Raw genomic sequence first — 18,778 nt, forward strand, 5'->3', positions numbered from 1 at the left:
CCAGCAGCCAGCAGCCAGCAGCCAGCAGCCAGCAGCCAGCAGCCAGCCAGCAAGATGGCAGTTGTGTAAACAGGTCTGGGACAGTCTGCTACATAGCAGTAGATGGGCTGAGGCCTTTACAAGTGCCTGTTACTCAGTCTAGTCTCACAAGGTAGTACTGATTAGTTAGGATGAGCCCAGGCTCCCTGAACCTTCCTCATGATGATCTGGGACCAGTGTTTCTCTCAACTGATAAATTTAACTTCTCTGGTGATTCATCTTTTGACTGTTGAGTCAGACATCAGTAAGGCTAAAGCTTAATCTTGCCATTATTGTTAGTCAATACTTGTTTATTCATCATAGGATTGTGAAGTTGATAGGATTGGACCAATGATAGGTACTTAAAAATATGTTAATTTGCCTAGAAAATTCTATCCCATAAGGAAAAAGCAACAAGACAAATAAAACAAAATAAAAATCAAAAAAAAACTTCCCAAAAGTGTTGATAGTGTGAACATGGGATTCACATTCAGAGGCTGGCCCATGTCAAAAGGTTCTAGTGTCTTTGGAAAAAGGGTTACTTAATGATTTTATATATATGAGTGCCCTATCTACATGTACACCTGCACACCAGAGGATGGCATCCAATCATATTATAGATGGCTGTGAGCCACCATGTGGGTGCTGGGAATCAAATTCAGGACCTCTGGGAGAACAGATCATGCTCTTACCCCTCTGAGCCACCTCTCCAACCCTGGTTCTAGCATTTGTACGAGAAAACACCACATATCACAATAGGACCTTGACGCACCACCATGCACACGTGGCTTATGGTTTTATGATGAGGGCAAGAAAATTCTTGTGTTTACAAAGATTCCACTCATCTATCTCTATAGCCCTGTAAAACGTCCCTTCCCCTTTATCACCTTGAAGGGAATCCAAGCCAACAATCACATTTAACGTGTGATGTATGTGCTACCTTTGTGAATTCAAGGAATCTAAGCAAATGCTGTTCTCCGCTGTCTCCTACTGGCCTTTAAACAGGGCGATGAACAAAGCAGGTGAAATCAAGATGCTATCTTTTCTCTGGAACCCTGGAGGCATGGTACCAGAATTGAGAGAGCAGGTAGGCTGGAGGGCAAAACATGAACGCTTATGACTGTGGTGGGCACTCAGTGAGCAGCAAGAAGACCGAACGTACTTTCTTTTTTATTCTTTTTTACTTCCAGCTTAGGTGGGTGATGGGGAGACGGCAGTAGGAACTCAAACCCCAAGAGCTACTGGGATGCTAAGACCCTCGGTCTGCTCCACCCTGGAGCCAGGGCATGTGGGGCCCACAGAGCCCTGCCCCCGATATACCTATTTTGTTTCTGATCTTTCCTAACACTGGTGCTTGGATAATAAACTGGTAAGACCAAGGGTTGTACGGAAAATTCAAACAACAAAGGTGTTACCGATTCAAATGTGTGTTACCTAAAAAGAGAATATTTTTAAAGTATTCAGAATATTTAGAGAATGTAGAGAGAGGTAAGTTCCCCAATGTCTGCTTTTCATGTCTTAAGAGATGAATATTCATGAGACCAAAAGCAAAAGAAAAAAAATTCTATCAAACTCCTACTACCTTTGAAAAAAGCAAAGTGAACACTGAAACATTTACCTTTAATATTGTTATGTTAAAGAGGAACCAAAGTGAGGGGTTAAGGACTGGGAAAGTTGAGTGGTGCAGTGTTTGCTGTAACAAACTCAGCAGCAACCCCAGAACCCATGGGCACCTGCTATGTGTCAGCAACTGCTACACTACTGCTTCTAAGACACTCAGCCTGAGAGGTGCTCAGAGCTCAGTCCAGGCTTGATCTTCCATATTTCTGCATATACATGTACATTAATAACCAAAGAAAGGGAGCTTCTATTTTACAGTCTTGGGATGTGGGAGGGTAGGAGGGAGGGAAGAGTGAAATATTTAAATTGCAATATATTTTAAAAATTAAACAAAAAAATGAATCACTAACCTAGGGAATTAGGGAAGTGTAGCAAACATATTGAAGTAGAAATAACTAAAAGCCAAACTATATCACAGAATATACACACAGAGCACAGCATACAAAAACAGAACAAGGCAATGTTCTAATGTATCTCCCCACAAAGGTAGGATTTTACGTTGCTCAGATCGACTCACACTTACGAGCAGGCACGTGCCATGACCTAGACCAAGGAATTTATCAGGTCTGCAAGCCTGGCTTAAAGTTACAAAACATACTAAAAGATTCCTATTAGGATTGAAGGGGAGGAACTGGATGTGCTTCCCCCATGGATGTCCAAAAGGCATGCGATAAAGTTCAGCACCCGTTCTTCAAAAATGGCTTAAAAATCAGGCTCAGTGGACACTTTTTCCATAGGCTTAGCTTTCTCTACACAACGTTGAGGATAGCTCTGGCATTTAATGTTACAGAGGTAGTAGACCATTCAGTTAAAGCAGAGCTGTGTAAACTAGGACAAAAACTGCCTTTTGCAGATGAGATGATTTTGTAGCTGAAACACACACACACACACACACACACACACACACACACACACACAGAGTAACTGAATTAGTAATGTGAACTGTGAGTAAATGAAGACGGGCAGCTGGTACATTACCCTAACAGACCATCAGCTAATATGTGTATGAATAGGTTAAAAGTAGAGATGGAAAGACCGGCATTGATAATGGTAAAAAAAAATGATAAAGTTTGTTAAGAATTCCTAAAATGTTCCTGTAAAGTAAAACAGAGAACATCAGAACGATTGAACACAAAGAAAACGGCTGAGACGGCACTGGTTTAGATTTTAACACGATGATGTTCAATTTAAGTTAATTATAAACTAAAGTTGTCTAGGAAAAAAGTAAAAAGGAAACAAGTGAAAATAAGCAAAGATAACTGAACACAGGAAATTCAAACTTTACAAACTTTTTGTTTTCTTTTAAGGAAACTAGAACAGATAGGTATGGATGTATAGCAGATAGCATTTCTGGAGAGATATCCGAGAGGCTGGTACTGGTAAGTATCTCTTTAAACAGAACTAAATGACAGGTGTCAGGGTGAGAGACTAAACTGTTAGTGACTGAAGCAGGAAGGTGTGAAAGCCAATTAAAAACTAATTAAAACATTTGTCAGCAGCCCCAGAACCACAAAACAAACAAGCAAGCAAACCCAAAGCCTGAAGCACAAAGAAAAACAGGAAACCAAACCCCAAATTTGAGCCACTTGAAGCACTACTAGGACCAAAAAGGTTAATTTGATATTTGAATTCTTCCATCATTGAATTGGACAAGATTTATCAATTCTGAGGCAGCCTTCTAAAAGGGGAAATGCTGCTCGAACCCTTGGGGAGTCTGACTGGAGTACTGGTGTGAGCCACTGCTCACTGCAGTGCAATCCCCATGGCGACTACCATCTTCCATGGCTTCAGCTGTATTACATGTGGCCTGAATCTGGATATGAATTGAAGTTCAACAAAAATAAAGAACAACTTTGATTTAAAAAGTACCTCAAGGCAATAAAAAAAATTATTTTAATTTTTGATACATATTAAAACATTTTAGTCAGGTCTTCCTGACAGCATAACAGGACAGATACACAAGACCTCAAACATGCTTTAAAATGACATTCAGCAAAGTATTCAAAATGTAATAAATAGCAATAATCGCACACAAACACGTTTTCATACCCAGTCATTAAGCTCCTAAAACAGACAGCTAAGGAATAAATAAACAAGAATTAACAATTAAAGAAAAATAAACGGGGTTTGTAATTCACTCTACTTAAAGAGGGGACAATCTGAACAATTAATTTTGCTTTTCTTCAAGATTACAGCATTGACCCCCTCCCCCAAGAATAAAATATCCTGGAAAAAAATCACTCTTACAATAATGCAGTTTTTAAATACAACAAATAAATATGAAACCAGCAAAGCAATTTCAAGTTGTAATAAAAATGGTCCCCACCCCCAAAGCTATGGGAATATAGTCACTGTAGTAGCAATGACAGACAGTACCTGCTGTGACAGTCCCTGTGCGCTGAACTCAACTGAGACCTTGACAGGACTGTAGTGCAAATCCCTAGGGTCCAACTCAGGCAAACCCCGTGTTAGAGCAAGACATTACCCCGTGGAGCTGAGTGTGTACAATTTCTGTACGTATTTTATAAAGTTCAAAATGTAATGCATAGTAGAGTATCTTCATCCGCTTACTTCTGTCCCTAAATCGAGATGAAAACAGAAACGTGTTGGGATTTCACCATTTGGTCTGAACCATACCAGAGTATTAAAGTCAGCGTTAGAAAATCTATAAAAGAGTTTTGTTTCCCCGACAACAATTTCTCTAACTCTACGTAACTTTTACACCACTGAGTGCTGAACGTAAGAGGAGATTCTTTTTCTTTGACAGGTCTGTATGATGAAATCTACTAGCAGACAATGTTATGCAAACAAAGAGGCGGCCATAAGGGTCTGTTTTCTTTTTGTACATTAGCAACCTTAGCATCTAGTATAATAAATTACATGATGGCAAAGAGCATAATAAAAGATTCAATTAAAAGAGGGTACTGCTTTGTACAAACAAACCTTTTAACATAAGGGAGATAAAATGACAGTTATATGAATTGAAGCAGCCATATTTCTACTATTAAATTGAAGTACCAGGATTTAAAAACAGAACAAAAAACAAAACAAAACCAAGTATAAGCAAATGGAAGAACATGACTGAAGAATACAAATACATAATGCATTTTTAGCTGCTAAACAGTAAACTCTAGCTCCTAGAGTTACACATTGTTAAATGTAACCATGCAGGCTAACATATAATAAGAAATCACCCTGCATCTTTTCATTTTAAACTAAAACTAGTTTAATTGTAAAGTTACAAAACAACGAGTGGATATTGCTCCAGCTTGCAGACAGTCTCTGGCGACTCTGTCCTAACACAGCAGCAAAGCCTCGTCATCACTCGCTTCGGTCTTCACTGCCGATTCTAAGCAAGTGTCTGGTATCTGGGCGGTGTGCACTATGCCACAGCGCTCGCAGGGGCCGTCCCGGTTACTTGTTCTCACTCCAGGGTTTCCTGCACTGTGCGGCTGTCTAAACCCTTGTACTTGGTCTGAGGCAAGATCAAGAAGAGGTCTGGAGCAGTCACTGGCATCAGTGTCTGAAGCTCCGTCAGAAACTGGAATTAGCATTTCGACATCATCGTCGTCTTCCCGTCCACTCACCCCGGTGTCCAGCTGTCTCAAAGGACTCCGGCTCTGGTTTGTGGAGCTCGACCGACCTAACGTAAAGCGTACCCAGCGCAGGCCCTGAGTCATCCGACTTAAAGCACTTGTGAGCTGGTGACGTGCCGGGCTCACACTGGGGGCTTCCACACTTGACACCTCCCTTCCGTCTGCGTGGCCACCCCGGGTGCTCGGAGCCGAGGAATTCCCACCTGTTCCCACTGTGGCCTCGACTGCGGTTGTGGGAGGGACCTTCTGGGGCAAAGGTGCTGCAACCCCACCCGAGGCGCCCGCTGTATCCCTTCTCTCGTTTTCTGTGTCTGTGTCATCGGACTCCACGGAGAACAAGCTTCTGTGAGGGTGACTCCTTTCAGCTTCTCTGCTGCTGCTTTGCCTAGGGACAGCCTCATCTCCATCTCCTGAGACCAAAGCCAATGACCCTGAGTGACGTGATCTTGCAAAATTAAAAATACGATTCCAAATGTTGCTAGATCTGCCTGTCATAGGAAGCCTGATTGAAGTAAATCCCAGCTGAGATCGGACAGCTAGCCTCAGGTTTTCTAAAACCGAAGCCTGTAAAAGTAAGAAAAAGAAAAGACAAAGGAAGGCAGTTAATAATGAGGTATTAAGATGAAAAACATTCTTTGACTCACTGTTACTAGGGACAGGGAGGAGCTAAATTCTCTCACCTCTACAGGTCCGCTTGGAGAATCTAATCTGCAACTTAAATCTTAACTTTACAATGGCAGCTGTGTCAATTACAGCAATTATAACCCTCAGTAGTAATCCAATCCTACAACTGTGCCAAGCCTGGAAAATAGATACACTGGCAAAGTTCTACCATACGTCACTAAGTGACTTGGCATTGTTTATGACTATGCTCCTTTATCCTCTTAAAAACTACAGCTAGATTTGAGTCACATGGTTGAACTGTCCTGTCAACGTGGGAACTGCATTTTACAGAGCTGGTTTCCAAGGACTGAGAGGATTAGCACCGAGGATTCAGTTTTATGTTTCAGATAAGGGCCTGGACGTACTTCCAAAACAGGCTAGACATCAAGAGTATGCATTTGGATTCCTTCTCAAGTTTTAAGAAATAAGCTTTTTTTTTTTTCAGTTATTTCAGGATTAGATATAAACCATATTAGTCTTTAAAAACTGATAATTTAAAAATTTACAGACTTTAAAACTATGGAATGTTCCACAAGTTAGTCAGCACATAATGAAAGTATTTCACTCTATGAGAAGAAAACCCAGAGGCTGGCGAGCCGGCCCACCGGGTGGAGGCGCTAGCCTGAGCACCTGAGCGCGATACCTGGCGCCCACAGGAGGAGAGAGAGAACAGACTCTCAGCGAGTTGTTCTCTGACCTCCACTGGACGGCGGCATGCGGCCTCTCCTGAACACAATGATAAATAGGTGTGGTTAAAAGATAAATTATTCTGTCTAGATGAAAGTGTTACATGAGTTTTAAATAGTTCTCAGGCTCCACCTAGTGGTTGCAGACTTAGGGCAAACAGCTTTAATAATCTCACACTGAGCACTAAGCAAAGGTTGGTGATGCATTCCTTCAAACAGAACGAGCTTCCGTGCCTCTCACAGAAGCAAAAAGGGAGTGAGCAGTCAAGAACACTGGCCAGCGCTCTTCACCTGGCTGTCCTGTGCATACAGTCATGCCTGCACAGTCTGAAGACAAGTCAGCAAGAGCTTGGAGGCCACAGGGCAGGCGCATCTTCTAGCCAGCTTTAGTAAAGTGCACATCACCAGTAAGACATCTGGCTGTCTATACATATACATGGACTTTCAATACAAATGTGAAAGGTTTTTTTTCTTTCACCAATCAAGAAGTATCTAAATAAAATTAAAAACAAATATAGTTCAAGTTTAGACTAAACATCTCTGCAGACCTACTCCTGCATGCTCAGTGTTCAAACCACAGTGAGCAGTTACAACAGCTTCTCGGCACACTTCCTACTGACTTTCACTGCAGTCTGTCACAAGCTGCAGGCATTCGCTACATAGTTAAAAGCCCCTTACCTCAAAGGTTGCAAGTGTAATGTCACAGAAGTTTGGTGGATTAATTGTCTATGGTTTCATTTGTGAAGCAGTAACAACTGGCCAGAAAGCATTTCTAGTTTGCTCTAGATGGCAAGTTACAAAATTATTTTCTTTTAAAAACGTATGGAAAGTTAATAATTTGTTACCAGAAATTTCAAATGAGAATTTGGCTTCATTAAACAAAGTTCAACAACTTATGTTATTTAAAAGGAATTCTTGATAATTTCTAGCTCTAGAGAATGAAGCAGTATGAAGTAGACTTCAATGTAACCTGGTTCTATACACTTGGAGTGTCATGGCTGACAGAAAAGGTGTCTCCATTGGGAGACTGGCAGGCAGCTACAATACTGTGACTTAGGGTGGGGCTCTGGTGATTCATGGTAAGGGGACAGTTTCCGTAGGACTACAGACTTACACCAGTCATAGGCAATTGATAACGACTATGTGAGTCTGGATGGCGGCTCGTGTGAGCATCCTTGGTTGGTAACAGCTAGGGAATGTTGTCCCACAGGTGTAAACAGTAATGATCTGCACTGGGCTGTCTGAACTCTGCCCTCAGTGGTTTTTAATTCATATCCTCTCATGGTAATAGAGTGTAGACATGGGCAAACAGCTCCCAGTGAGCCCTTCAAATCCTTGAGCTAGAAAACCCGAGGGAGCTGGAGAAGGCCCAGAACTTGAAAGCGGTCCTAGCATTGAGCAGTCACAGGGTTTGTGCTCCTACTAGCTTCCCAGAGCAGAGGGAAGGAGGTGAGGGCAGGCATGGAGGCAGCCACGATCTGTCACCTATGTCACCTACCTTCAAAGGAACTGGCTGGGGCATGTTATAGTTTCCAACCAGGGAAACTATAATCTAGTTTTTTTTTCTTTTTTTTTTAATACCTAACAATTTGACCAGTATAAATTCTGAACTAGAAATTCAGAAATTATGAATTTAAAAAAATGTTCAAACACTCAGCTAAGGTGCCATATGCCTGAAGTGAAATGGTGTTGGATTTTTAAAGAGCTAAGTCACTGAAAAAATATCAATTTTTCTTAGTCTCTGAGAGTCATTTTTATAAATGTTTGTGAATATATTTGAAATTTAAATGCTTATGACTATAATGAACTGTGGTATATTTTTATAGCTTGGAATGTTTTTAAAAACTTCTTGAGAACCAAGGAGTATGAGTTACAACCCAAAGAAAACAGACCAATTCTTAAACACAAAATCCAGTTTGAAGTTCTCCCTTAAATGAGAGGCAAATATTAACTCCTCTTCAATTACTTTCACTTAAAACTGGTTAATTTGCCATAAGTAACATGTTAGTACACTAATTTTACCATTCATTCTTGAATCTCTAAATGTTCAGTTCAGAAAATTGGCCAGAAGTTTTAAATTTCAGTGTGTCTGCTCACTTATCCCCAAGAGGAAAATGTCCCAGAATGACAGTCATAAAAATCATAAAAATTAGAATTTTACAGATTCTGTGAAAATGTAATTCAAATGTCCATATATTTAATATTTGCTTGACTGTGAAAATTCCTAAAGTTAAGAATCCCTGTTTTACTACTTGTAGACTTTAAAAGATGATGAAACCGATTAGAATTTACACTATACCTGATTAGGTGAACAGACAGGAAAATCTTCTACTGGGGGGATCAGGCCCTGAGCGATCAACTGTCCGTATGAGGGAGGGGCCTCTCTTCGCAGCAGCTCTGCCTCCACCCGGGACAACTGGGTCTCAAATGATCTTGGAGTAAACAGGAAGAAAAGGTTCAAAAGAAGGCAAGCAGCAATGTCTACCATCAGTACAGAAGCACTTGAATCTTTCAACTAGCTAACTCCACTGAACCACTTCTACTCTGGGAATGCAAGGCTGAAGTGAGGGGTATGTCCAGAAAGCACTTTATGCTAGTGAGAGCCTAGATTACTATGTTTTAATAGACAGGAAATATCTGTACAAGATAAAACAACAGATTTTAAAACCCAAAGCCCTGTCCTCTAGGAGACAACTGCTGAAAGGTCTCAGCAGACACTGAGTCCAACACAGGTGGACTGAAGTGATACAGTCAGAGACCCATCTCTCCACTGGTAAAGTTTCCCAGCCATTTATATTTGCTCAGAGAAACGATGCACAACGGCTTTCGTGGCCCCACACATCCGTGTACCATCTGTGCTCTCTAGCTGTTGGGTATGGTCTTTGTTAACTGATCATTTGTAGCTGTTAGGACTGAAGGCAGCTGTCCCCCCTCACACTGCCCTCTAGGGAGATGCCCCTGACATTACCATCTTTCAATTTATCTTACAGCACGCTGGAAGCTGCTCTCCCTTAAGTCCATTCTGCCTGCCTAGCTTGTTATTCAACTGAGAACACAGCTCTCACTGAACTGCCCAGAGCCAGGCCGAGCTCCACTCACATGTGCTATCAGTCCGTCATGTGTTTGTTCCCAAGGCTCCAGACCAAAGGCATTCTTCAACATACGCCCCAGAGAAGACCCTCCAGGATCTCCTCTCTACACCCGACTCACACACTTCACATGCTGCCTCCTGGAATAAGGACCATCACGTGCCCCCATCATCAGGGCACTTTGTCTTAGAGACTTGAGACCACTCGCTGTACTCAGCTTACCCACCCAGCAAGTCTCCCTTCGTCATGAGCCTGCTTGTGAAACTGCCTCATTCATTTCCTTCTCACTTGTAGAATGCTATAACCAATGGACTCTCAGATATTTATAAAAACAAGATAAAACTGTAACTGAGAATAACAGCTGGCAGTAAGCTGGTAAATAGTACACTGACTTTTCTTACCTGATAAAGAAAAATCATACTTTGTGCTATGTCTATCTTTGACTGTTGTACTTTTCATCCTAATTTTATGTATCCTAAATTTATATATCTCTAAGCCACATCAAAAGGAATAATGGAACCATTTGGGGCATACTTTTAAATCTTTTATGCTTTTGTGTGTGCGCACATGTGCATGAGTGCATTTCCCTGTGTGCACTTGACTTTGGGTGTCAATCTTCAGTAACCATCTACCTTTTATTGACACCTGGAGATTTCCAATTAGGTTAGGCAGGCTGGCTGGCAGGCAAAGCCCAGGGATCCCCATGTCTCTCTCTACGAGCACTGGAATTAAACGTGTGTTCACTACCATGTCTAACTGTGTGTGGGTACTCATGCTTGTATACACTTTACCAACTAAGCTGCCCTATGTCTTGATACTGACCTCCGTTCGAACATCCTCAGAGAATAAAGCTTGCAAGTGCACCCCAATGCGATGACGAGCAGCAGGCCGCAGATGAGGCTCCCGATGACGGCTGCTGTTATGACTCTGGTGGGCACAATAACTGGGCAGTTCTCCTCATCACTGCCGTCACCACAGTCATCCTGGGAATCACACACCCAGCTTTCAAACACACAGCGGTTGTTCTTACAGTGAAAATTCCCTGGCTGGCAAAAGAAGCAGTTTTTTTCATCAGAGCCATTTGGACAATGATTTTGGTAGTTGCAGCGGTCAGAACGAGGGTAACAGACGCCATTCCGAGAACACGGAAATTCTTCCTTTTGGCACATGGTACAGTTGATTTCATCCCTTCCATTTGGGCAATGCCAGTACCCATCACAGCGCTGCTGCTCTGTGTAACACCCCCAGTTGCCCCCACAGGGTATTTCCCACGGCAAACAGAAGCCGTCAACTTGGTAAGTAGCGTTGAACCCTCTTGCAGCGTTCACTTTGTCAGCACAGAAATGCACCCTTATCTGTCCAGAGGAAGAAACGACCGTCAGAGGAGCGTGAGAATCAAAAGCAGTTAGCACTCGCAAAAGCTTCCGAGGATTCTCCTCCAGTCCGTCATATATTTTGACATAATCACCATATCCGGTACCATCGAGTTTAAAGTCAGTGAACCGCAAGATGACTTTCCGATGATCGCCAGTGTCTATCAGCCAGGTGCAGTTACTTCCAGGAGGATAAAAGTCGGGGTAGTTGGGAGAATTGAAGGTGCCGTAGAAGTACTTTAACCACTGTCCACAGGTCGGCATGTCACAGTCGATCTCGTCCCCTAGGTCCAGGCAGTCGATGTTCCCGTCACACTTTAAGGACTCAGGGAGGCACGTGTAAACCTTGGTGAAGCGGGACAGACACTGGAACTGGTTGTAGGCGCAGGGCTGGAAAGCAGTCGTTGTTGGGGGGTGAGCATCTTTGGCGCAGACCTCCTCATCAGAACCGTCTCCACACTCGTCCATGCTGTTACACTTCCAGGCTTCTGGAATACACTTTCCATTGCCACAACGGAACTGGTCACAGGCACAGTCTGCCTCCTCCGATTTCCCTGGAGAACGTGGGGAAGGAAAGAAGAACACGAGTAAAACACATCCACACTTGAAAAGACAGTGCGTATCTTTATAGTGATGACGACTGAGCTCGAGGAATACGACTTTAAGAACCATGTTAAAAGTCTGCTCAATTCCAGCAGGAAACTAACACTGGCATTGATAACAACACTCCCGTTTATTAAATGCTTGCTCCTTCCCTTCAACCTAATACAGAAGGTCAATTCTATTCAGTAGAGCTATTTCACTGTAGAACATTTAGTGACATGATTTAAGACACACGAGCCAAAGGACACACTGTCTAAAGAATGTAACTCTTCACAGACATAATTAGAACATGAGAGATGTTTAAAGAGGAAAACAATTCACGGAACTGCTTCTCAAGTATTCTTCACAAGTATTTTTCCTATAGTTCCCGTCTCTGTCCACAAACACAGCAGTAACTTACTGTGTTTACTGTGGTGTGTTTACAATTTAGGCCTGCTTTTGATAAACTGTCATCTTAACTTTACATTGCTTATGGTTAATGTAATCAGGATCAAAAACATGTGCATGACTTGGTCGTGTTTGGAAATGGTTTAAGAAAAGCAAAAATCTGAAAGTCTGAGACTATAAACTGTGCTGGTGGGGTGGGCTCAAGTCCTTTGTTTAAGGTGCAATGAAAACAGTAATTCACACACCAAAACCTATGCTCTGATGTCATGTTTGAGATATGGGCAAATGCTTGAAAGATGCTTGGAAAGAAGTGTACTTTCAAGGTAAATATATGTAAGATGTTTTAAAAGCAGACCTTAGTTTATGAAATTAATAATTTTATTATGGTTATACAAAACATCAAAAAGGAATCTCAAATTTGAAGGCATCTATCTGACTCTAGCTTCTAATTTTCACTCTCAGTTGCCTGAGGGCCTACTCATGATTAAATGGACACTGTTCAGAAAATTAACTACAAAGTGACTGAGCAGGTTAACAGCACAGAATGTGGTGCAGCATCTTCTGTTTAGAAACACACCTGAAAAGTACGCCAACCGGAAGCCTTTCCTGGACACACTGTCATCTGAGTGGAACCGGATCCACACGTGGTCTTGGGAAGAGATATATGGAGGTGGAATTGTGGACCCACAAGCTCTGTAACTCTCAATATTCTTGTACGTTTCTATTGTCAGCCAGTCCAAAGTGCACCTTCCGGACCCCTGGATATCAAAATCCTGAAAACTGTAACAAGAGACTTTTAAAAAATGTGACAAGAATGTCCATAAAAAAGATACAATGTTCTGAAGACAGAACCTCAAGTCCCTGCTGCTTCTGCCCCAGCAGCGGCCACACCAGAGTCACATACGCCTGCTTCTACATTCCTCACGCCTGCATCTTCCAGAGTTTCCAGAACAGTCTTTCTCTTCATAAGGTAAGAGCAGATTCCAGAACCAAGCTGAACACCAGCTGACAGCACATATTCCTTCTGTTTACATATCATGCATTTCTCCATGCTTGAGCAGAAGTTCCAGCATGGAGAAAGGACGCTAGACAGGCTCATCTGTCTCTTCCGTCAGATCCTCGCACCCGCTCCCTTAAAGCAGCTTGAGCTCACTTTCTGGACAGCAAATTAGAACAGTGTGGGTGGCGGAGAGGAGGGGCAAACAAGAGAGTAACATTATGTGAGAAGCCCCCGAGTTTGAGAATATTCTTTCGCATAAATCATTTACAGTTGACCATTATCATGTAGTTCCTAAAATACAGGCACAAGTAAATGACAGAAAGTCAAACAAGAACATGAAGGCAGCCATCGCTGCCTGTAAAATGGGAAATTCAATTTTGCTTTTAACATCTGAATATGGCTCCCTAACAAATGAGAATCTGACTTTCTCTCTGCCTCTGGTTTAAATCAAGTGATAAGGAAGTTGACTGGAAGGATGATGCCATTGTTTTCTCTTCAATACTCTGAGCCATCCCAACTCAGGCTGTTTGTCTCTGGCCTTCCATTATTACATACAGTGCTTTCAGAGACCTCTAAACACAGACATCTATCTCTTTTACACACGAGGAGTCAGATTTTCACAGTACATTTAAGTTTTTAACAGTATAAAAATACTTCTTACATGAAAAAGTTAAGACTGCGATTTGTCTTAGCTAACATGCCACTAAGCATAAATTACTGTATTATAAATATTCAAATATATCCAGGAGCTACATTGAAATGGAATTATATTTTATAATGCTATTTGCTTTTATAAATTAAAAAACATTCTGGTAATTAGTTCATATGTCTTACTAGACTACCAAGTATTGAGTGGACGAAAAGGTTATGAAGAAACCCCTGATGTCACAAACACTGCAATGTCTGAGGAAGCTTCTGTTACAGGTGGACTTCATTCGTTTTACCTGAGCATTTACTTCTTCCATACAGTCTGGAGTTTGGGGCGTGACCTTAAGTTACGTTTTTTGGACAGACTTCCCCTTCCTCCTCCTCTCCTCTGTGTCCCCTCTCCTCTAGGTTTCTACTTTACAGCTAGTCTTGCTTGGTGGCTCACTTGACTGGACATCCTGCCATGAGGTCTTCACATGCTTTCTTAAGCAAACAGCCAGACCCTGGTCCTTGGCTTTGACTCCACATCCTCTGTGTATGGCGGAGGGAGGAGGAAGTGGTTCATGTCTCCAGCTCCAGAGTTTAGGAGGGAGCTCTCACGTGTGCACTCTAAGTTGTGTCTTCCACCCTACTTCAATTCAGATGCTTAAGGAGACTGAGGCAGGAAGCTCCTGTGGCTTAAGGCCACTGGCTACAGATCTAGCTCAGGTTCTTAAAATATTAAACAGAAAAAAACTAGCGTACTTCCATATTCCTATATATTTCATGTTATTAAGGATTTTAATTTTATTGTAAATTTAAAAGTGAATGTTCATTCTATCCTTACTTACATAGATATTTTAAAGCATCTACCTGGAAGCAATATACTTTTTGTTTTACTTATTATAAAGTAAATCAATGTAAACTTTCCTATCGTGAGCTCATTTGCACATCTGAATGGGTTACATATGATTATGCATAAGATTCTTTGAATAACTTAAAACCATATTTCAACAATTGCACATGAAATGCTTGTCTGTATGTATATCCATCTGTTATTTTTCTAAACAAATTGGCAATTGTTATAATAAAGATTTTATTACTAAAGTCACCATTCATTAGTGTAAATCTAAATTCATTAACTCCTTCCCAAGTCAGGAAAACCCCTGTAAGTGTGGGGCTCACTTCCAGCTTTGTCTCGCACTTCAACAGAACCCTTTATTTTCAGTGTATTTTGCTTTGTGAAATCTCCAAGATGCAACATACATTGAAATTCTCATGGCAGTATTCCACATTCTGTATTGCAAGAATCTCCAAGTTTTACATGAGTGGGCTGATAAGCGACAATTTTTAAAAAGATTTAATATATATATATATATATATATATATATATATATATATATGTATATGTGGTGTGTGTTGTCTGGATGTATTTAAGTATACCACATGTATACAGTGCCCTAGAGGCAGTGATGGTGTCAAAGCCCCTACAACAGACCGCAGACAGTTGGGATTCTCTATGGGAATGGGTGCTGGGAACATAGCCCTGCTCTCCTGCAAGATCAGCAAGTGCTCTGAGCCGCTAACTACAATGTTAACTTTTAGGTTCAGATACAAATATCTATTAATTCCAGTTTTACAGTAACAGTCCTGTATTTGGTAAAAATATTATTTTGTCAGCATATTCATGCTTAGTCGTCTTACAGATTACAGAAAGCAGCCTAACAGTCAGACTTCGCTGTAGTGGTATTTCTGCAGACATACATGCTGTCAATCAATCAAAACAATCACACTTGTTACCTCTTAAGTTCCAGGAACTAAGGGAAAATACCCTCCAGCTGTGGCTCACAGCTTCCACAGAGGAGATGTGGGAAGGGAGGTAGTTATTTTGCAAGGGACTAGTTCTCTCATTATGGGAAAATACACAAAAAGTAAACTAAGCTACATACTTTATTTTAAAACTGTAGAAGGGATTTGAGGCACTGTCCCACAAGCACACTCTAAATCTAAAACTCAGATCCCACCCTAATCACTCTATGGGAGTGAGCGCCCTTCCTCCGGCCTCACTGCCCACTGCACTTCCCTTAGGCACAGTATTTCCCCCGAACAGTCCTGACATAATGCCTGTAAGAATGGCATCAGCAAGTTACTAAATCACCATGTTTTAATCTTACTCTCTCACAGTATTTTTCTCTATAAAGTTATATATTTTAAGATTTAACCTTCTTATACAACATTTGTATTAGAATCTGAAGCTGATGGTGAGTTTTCATAGAAATGTCATATATGGAGGGTATAGAAGTGGCTCGGGGGTTAAGAGCGTGTGTATGCACATGGTGGGTGTATGCACACACGCATGCACGTGTGGCCAGAGGTCATGTCAGCTGACTCTTGTTCCTCAGACTTCACTCACCAATGTTTTCTAAGAGTCTCTAAATGGACTGGAATTGGAGGTTTGGCTGTTCAAACTCAGGTTTTCTTGCTTGTGTGACACTTCTGTGACTGAACAGTCTCCTCAGCCTTCACTTTGTATTCTTAAACAATGTTATTTTGCTTCTAAATTATAAAAGAGGGCAGAGGAGAAGGCTCTGTGAACAAGGTGTTTGCTATGCCCTGACCTGGAGGCCTAGAACCCACATGGCATGGTGCACATGTTTGTAAGCCTAGTACTCAGAGGGGTCGGGGGTAGAGGCTCATGCCCAAAGTTCACTGGCCACTAGTTTAGCTAAAAGATAGCTCCAGGTTCAGTAAGAGACCCTTCTCAAAAGAAAAAGTGCAGAGTAATAGAAGATCACATGCCAGCATCAGCCTCCAGCCTCCATGCGCAGACATGGTGAACAACCTGCACGTGCAATCGCACAGCAAAGAAAGACGAACCTCTCAGAATATGCTTACTAGCATGGCTACAGTGCTATGAGCACACACCCCTGCAATCCTAACTTCTGCAATCCTATGGCAGAGGAGTTAAGTAATGAGAGTAAGGCTGTGGAATGGATCTTTGAGTTGAGGAGTGATTTTTTTTGTTTGTCTACACATTACTAAAGACTACTTTTCTCTTGATCCTCACAAGCTACATAGAAAAATTATACTTTTGTTAAAAAGTAGTTGCAATGTCTGCGTGTAGTGATGTCTTCCTATTGGTGCTGAAAAAAACACTGATTAGATCATTACTTTTTAAATGACACTGATAGTCATATTTATTTTATGGTCTGCAAAACATTTCATATTGCTGTACCTATAGAAATTGTATTTATATTTCTAAATAAAAGAATAATAATATGAAAGGTATCAGAATTACCTTATAGTAATGATTTCCCCTGGGTTTGCCCTTATGAGCCAGCTACAGTTGATTTTGGCAGGATAGTCTGAAGGCCAGCCTGGACTTGTGATTATTCCACTCGGCGCTCGAATTTGTTCTGGAGTCTCTCCACAAGCTGGAAGACAGCCACAGCAACCTTAGCTAGTCATGACATCTTAAATAAAAACAGCATTTCTTTGAAAAATCAACACACTTCACATCACATGCAGTAAGACATGGCCCAGCGAGCTCAGAAGGCCTCTTGTCCACGGTGGCATTTTATTTTCTTCTCTAGAGGAACTTTCTCCTTATTTGGATATTCCTAGCAAACAAGGAGCTTTTCCAGTGAGATTACGCAGGCGTCAGAGCTTTAGAGTCTAAGCATAAAAATCAGTCAACTCCCCAATTCATCTTCTCTCAAATTGATCTTTTAAATTTATTTTGTTGTGAGCTACCTAAAGTTCAATATTTATTCAATAAATGTACTTAGATCTTTAGAATTATCAAGTTGTTTTCAGTGAGCTTTAAATAATCATATGATACTGAACTGTAGTTTTTGATACAAAAGAGACGACTGGATAAAGACAGTAAGAAATCAAATACCATCCCCACATTTACTCCAGTACAGCATCAGACATAAGCACAGGGTCGTGATCTGAATGAAAAACTCCTAGGCTCACATGGTCCAATACCTGGTCCCTGGTTTGTGGCAATATGTGGGTAAGTTTAGGAGGTGTGTTGCTGAAAGAAGTATGTCACTGAGAGAGAAGTATGTCACTGAGAGAGAAGTATGTCACCGAGAGAGAAGGATGTCCCCGAGAGAGGGACTTTGAGGTTTCAAAAGCTACGTGTCATTCCCAGTTCACATTTCCTGTGTGCGGAGATGGTGAGACCTCAGCTCTCAGCTGGCTGCTCAGCCTCCGTACCCACTGTTTCCTGGCTACAGCCCCTCATCCCCCCTGGAATCATACACACCTCCAAGTCTCCTTCCTCTTGTAAGTTGCCTGGGTCATGGTGTCTTATCACAGTAAGAAAAAAATATCTAAGACGGGTCTTGCAAGAACCTAAACTATTAAAAACTAAATTCTGATGTGATGCTTAAAATACCACGGTCACCAATATCTGACCACCACCAAAGGAAACACTTATGCTTACCTATGCTTTCACTTATCTAGACCCCTGCTGACAACCTGACAATGTGTTCTTCCCTAATAAAAATAAAAACGATTGGCTAGATTGGAAAGAAAAAGAGAAAGAAACAAAAGAAAGAAAGAAGGAAAGAAAACAGATGAAGAACAAGAAAAAAATAAAGCTAAAGGTTTTAGTAGAACTTAAACCCTTGTGAACTATCATTTCATACAATTTTAATGAGTTAATGAGTCAGAGGCTGACTTCTAGAGTAATGGCTGACGAGAAGAAGCTGCAAATTAGTAGTGAGGAGAGTAGCTGCTAAGAGTACATAAAGAATGATTAAAAATCTTGGGACAATTTTCAGAAAAATGAAAAAAGTTATATGTCAAGGTAAAAAAAAACCTGATGAGCACAATGTCCCAATTAATTAAGTAATTAGTATCTGTACTTAAAAAGGCATTGCTGAGGGAGAAAACGAGCCAGTATGAGCAATGTACTCCGCCCCACATATTGCCTAAACTCTGACACCAAGTTTAAAAAAATCTGCCGACCAGACTTGAAGGCAGCCAAATACCCTCATTGCAGTTTATAACAGGCAAACTCTTCCTTATATACAGGGGTTGATGCCACTCAATTTAGGCAAAATTTCTTAAACTGCATAGTTTAAGAAATGTCATTGAGGTATTC

General features: G+C 41.3%; 1 protein-coding gene across 3 annotated transcripts in view; it reads right to left on the bottom strand.

Moving 5' to 3' along the window:
• Positions 1-3,495: 3,495 nt before the first annotated feature.
• Lrp12 (LDL receptor related protein 12) overlaps positions 3,496-18,778 on the bottom strand; it is a 76,332-nt gene continuing 61,049 nt past the window's right edge. For all 3 annotated transcript variants that reach the window (XM_028766073.1, XM_028766055.1, XM_028766064.1), the window contains 5 exons: positions 16,961-17,096; positions 12,613-12,815; positions 10,495-11,599; positions 8,883-9,015; positions 3,496-5,798 (listed from right to left, as the gene is read on the bottom strand). In XM_028766073.1, the coding sequence (XP_028621906.1) occupies positions 4,935-5,798; positions 8,883-9,015; positions 10,495-11,599; positions 12,613-12,815; positions 16,961-17,096 (2,441 nt within the window). In that variant the 3' untranslated portion in view covers positions 3,496-4,934. The remainder of the gene's footprint in view (positions 5,799-8,882; positions 9,016-10,494; positions 11,600-12,612; positions 12,816-16,960; positions 17,097-18,778) is intronic.

Source organism: Grammomys surdaster, unplaced genomic scaffold (genome assembly GCF_004785775.1).
Source record: "Grammomys surdaster isolate TR1022 unplaced genomic scaffold, NIH_TR_1.0 63, whole genome shotgun sequence".
Taxonomy (NCBI): Eukaryota; Metazoa; Chordata; class Mammalia; order Rodentia; family Muridae; genus Grammomys; species Grammomys surdaster.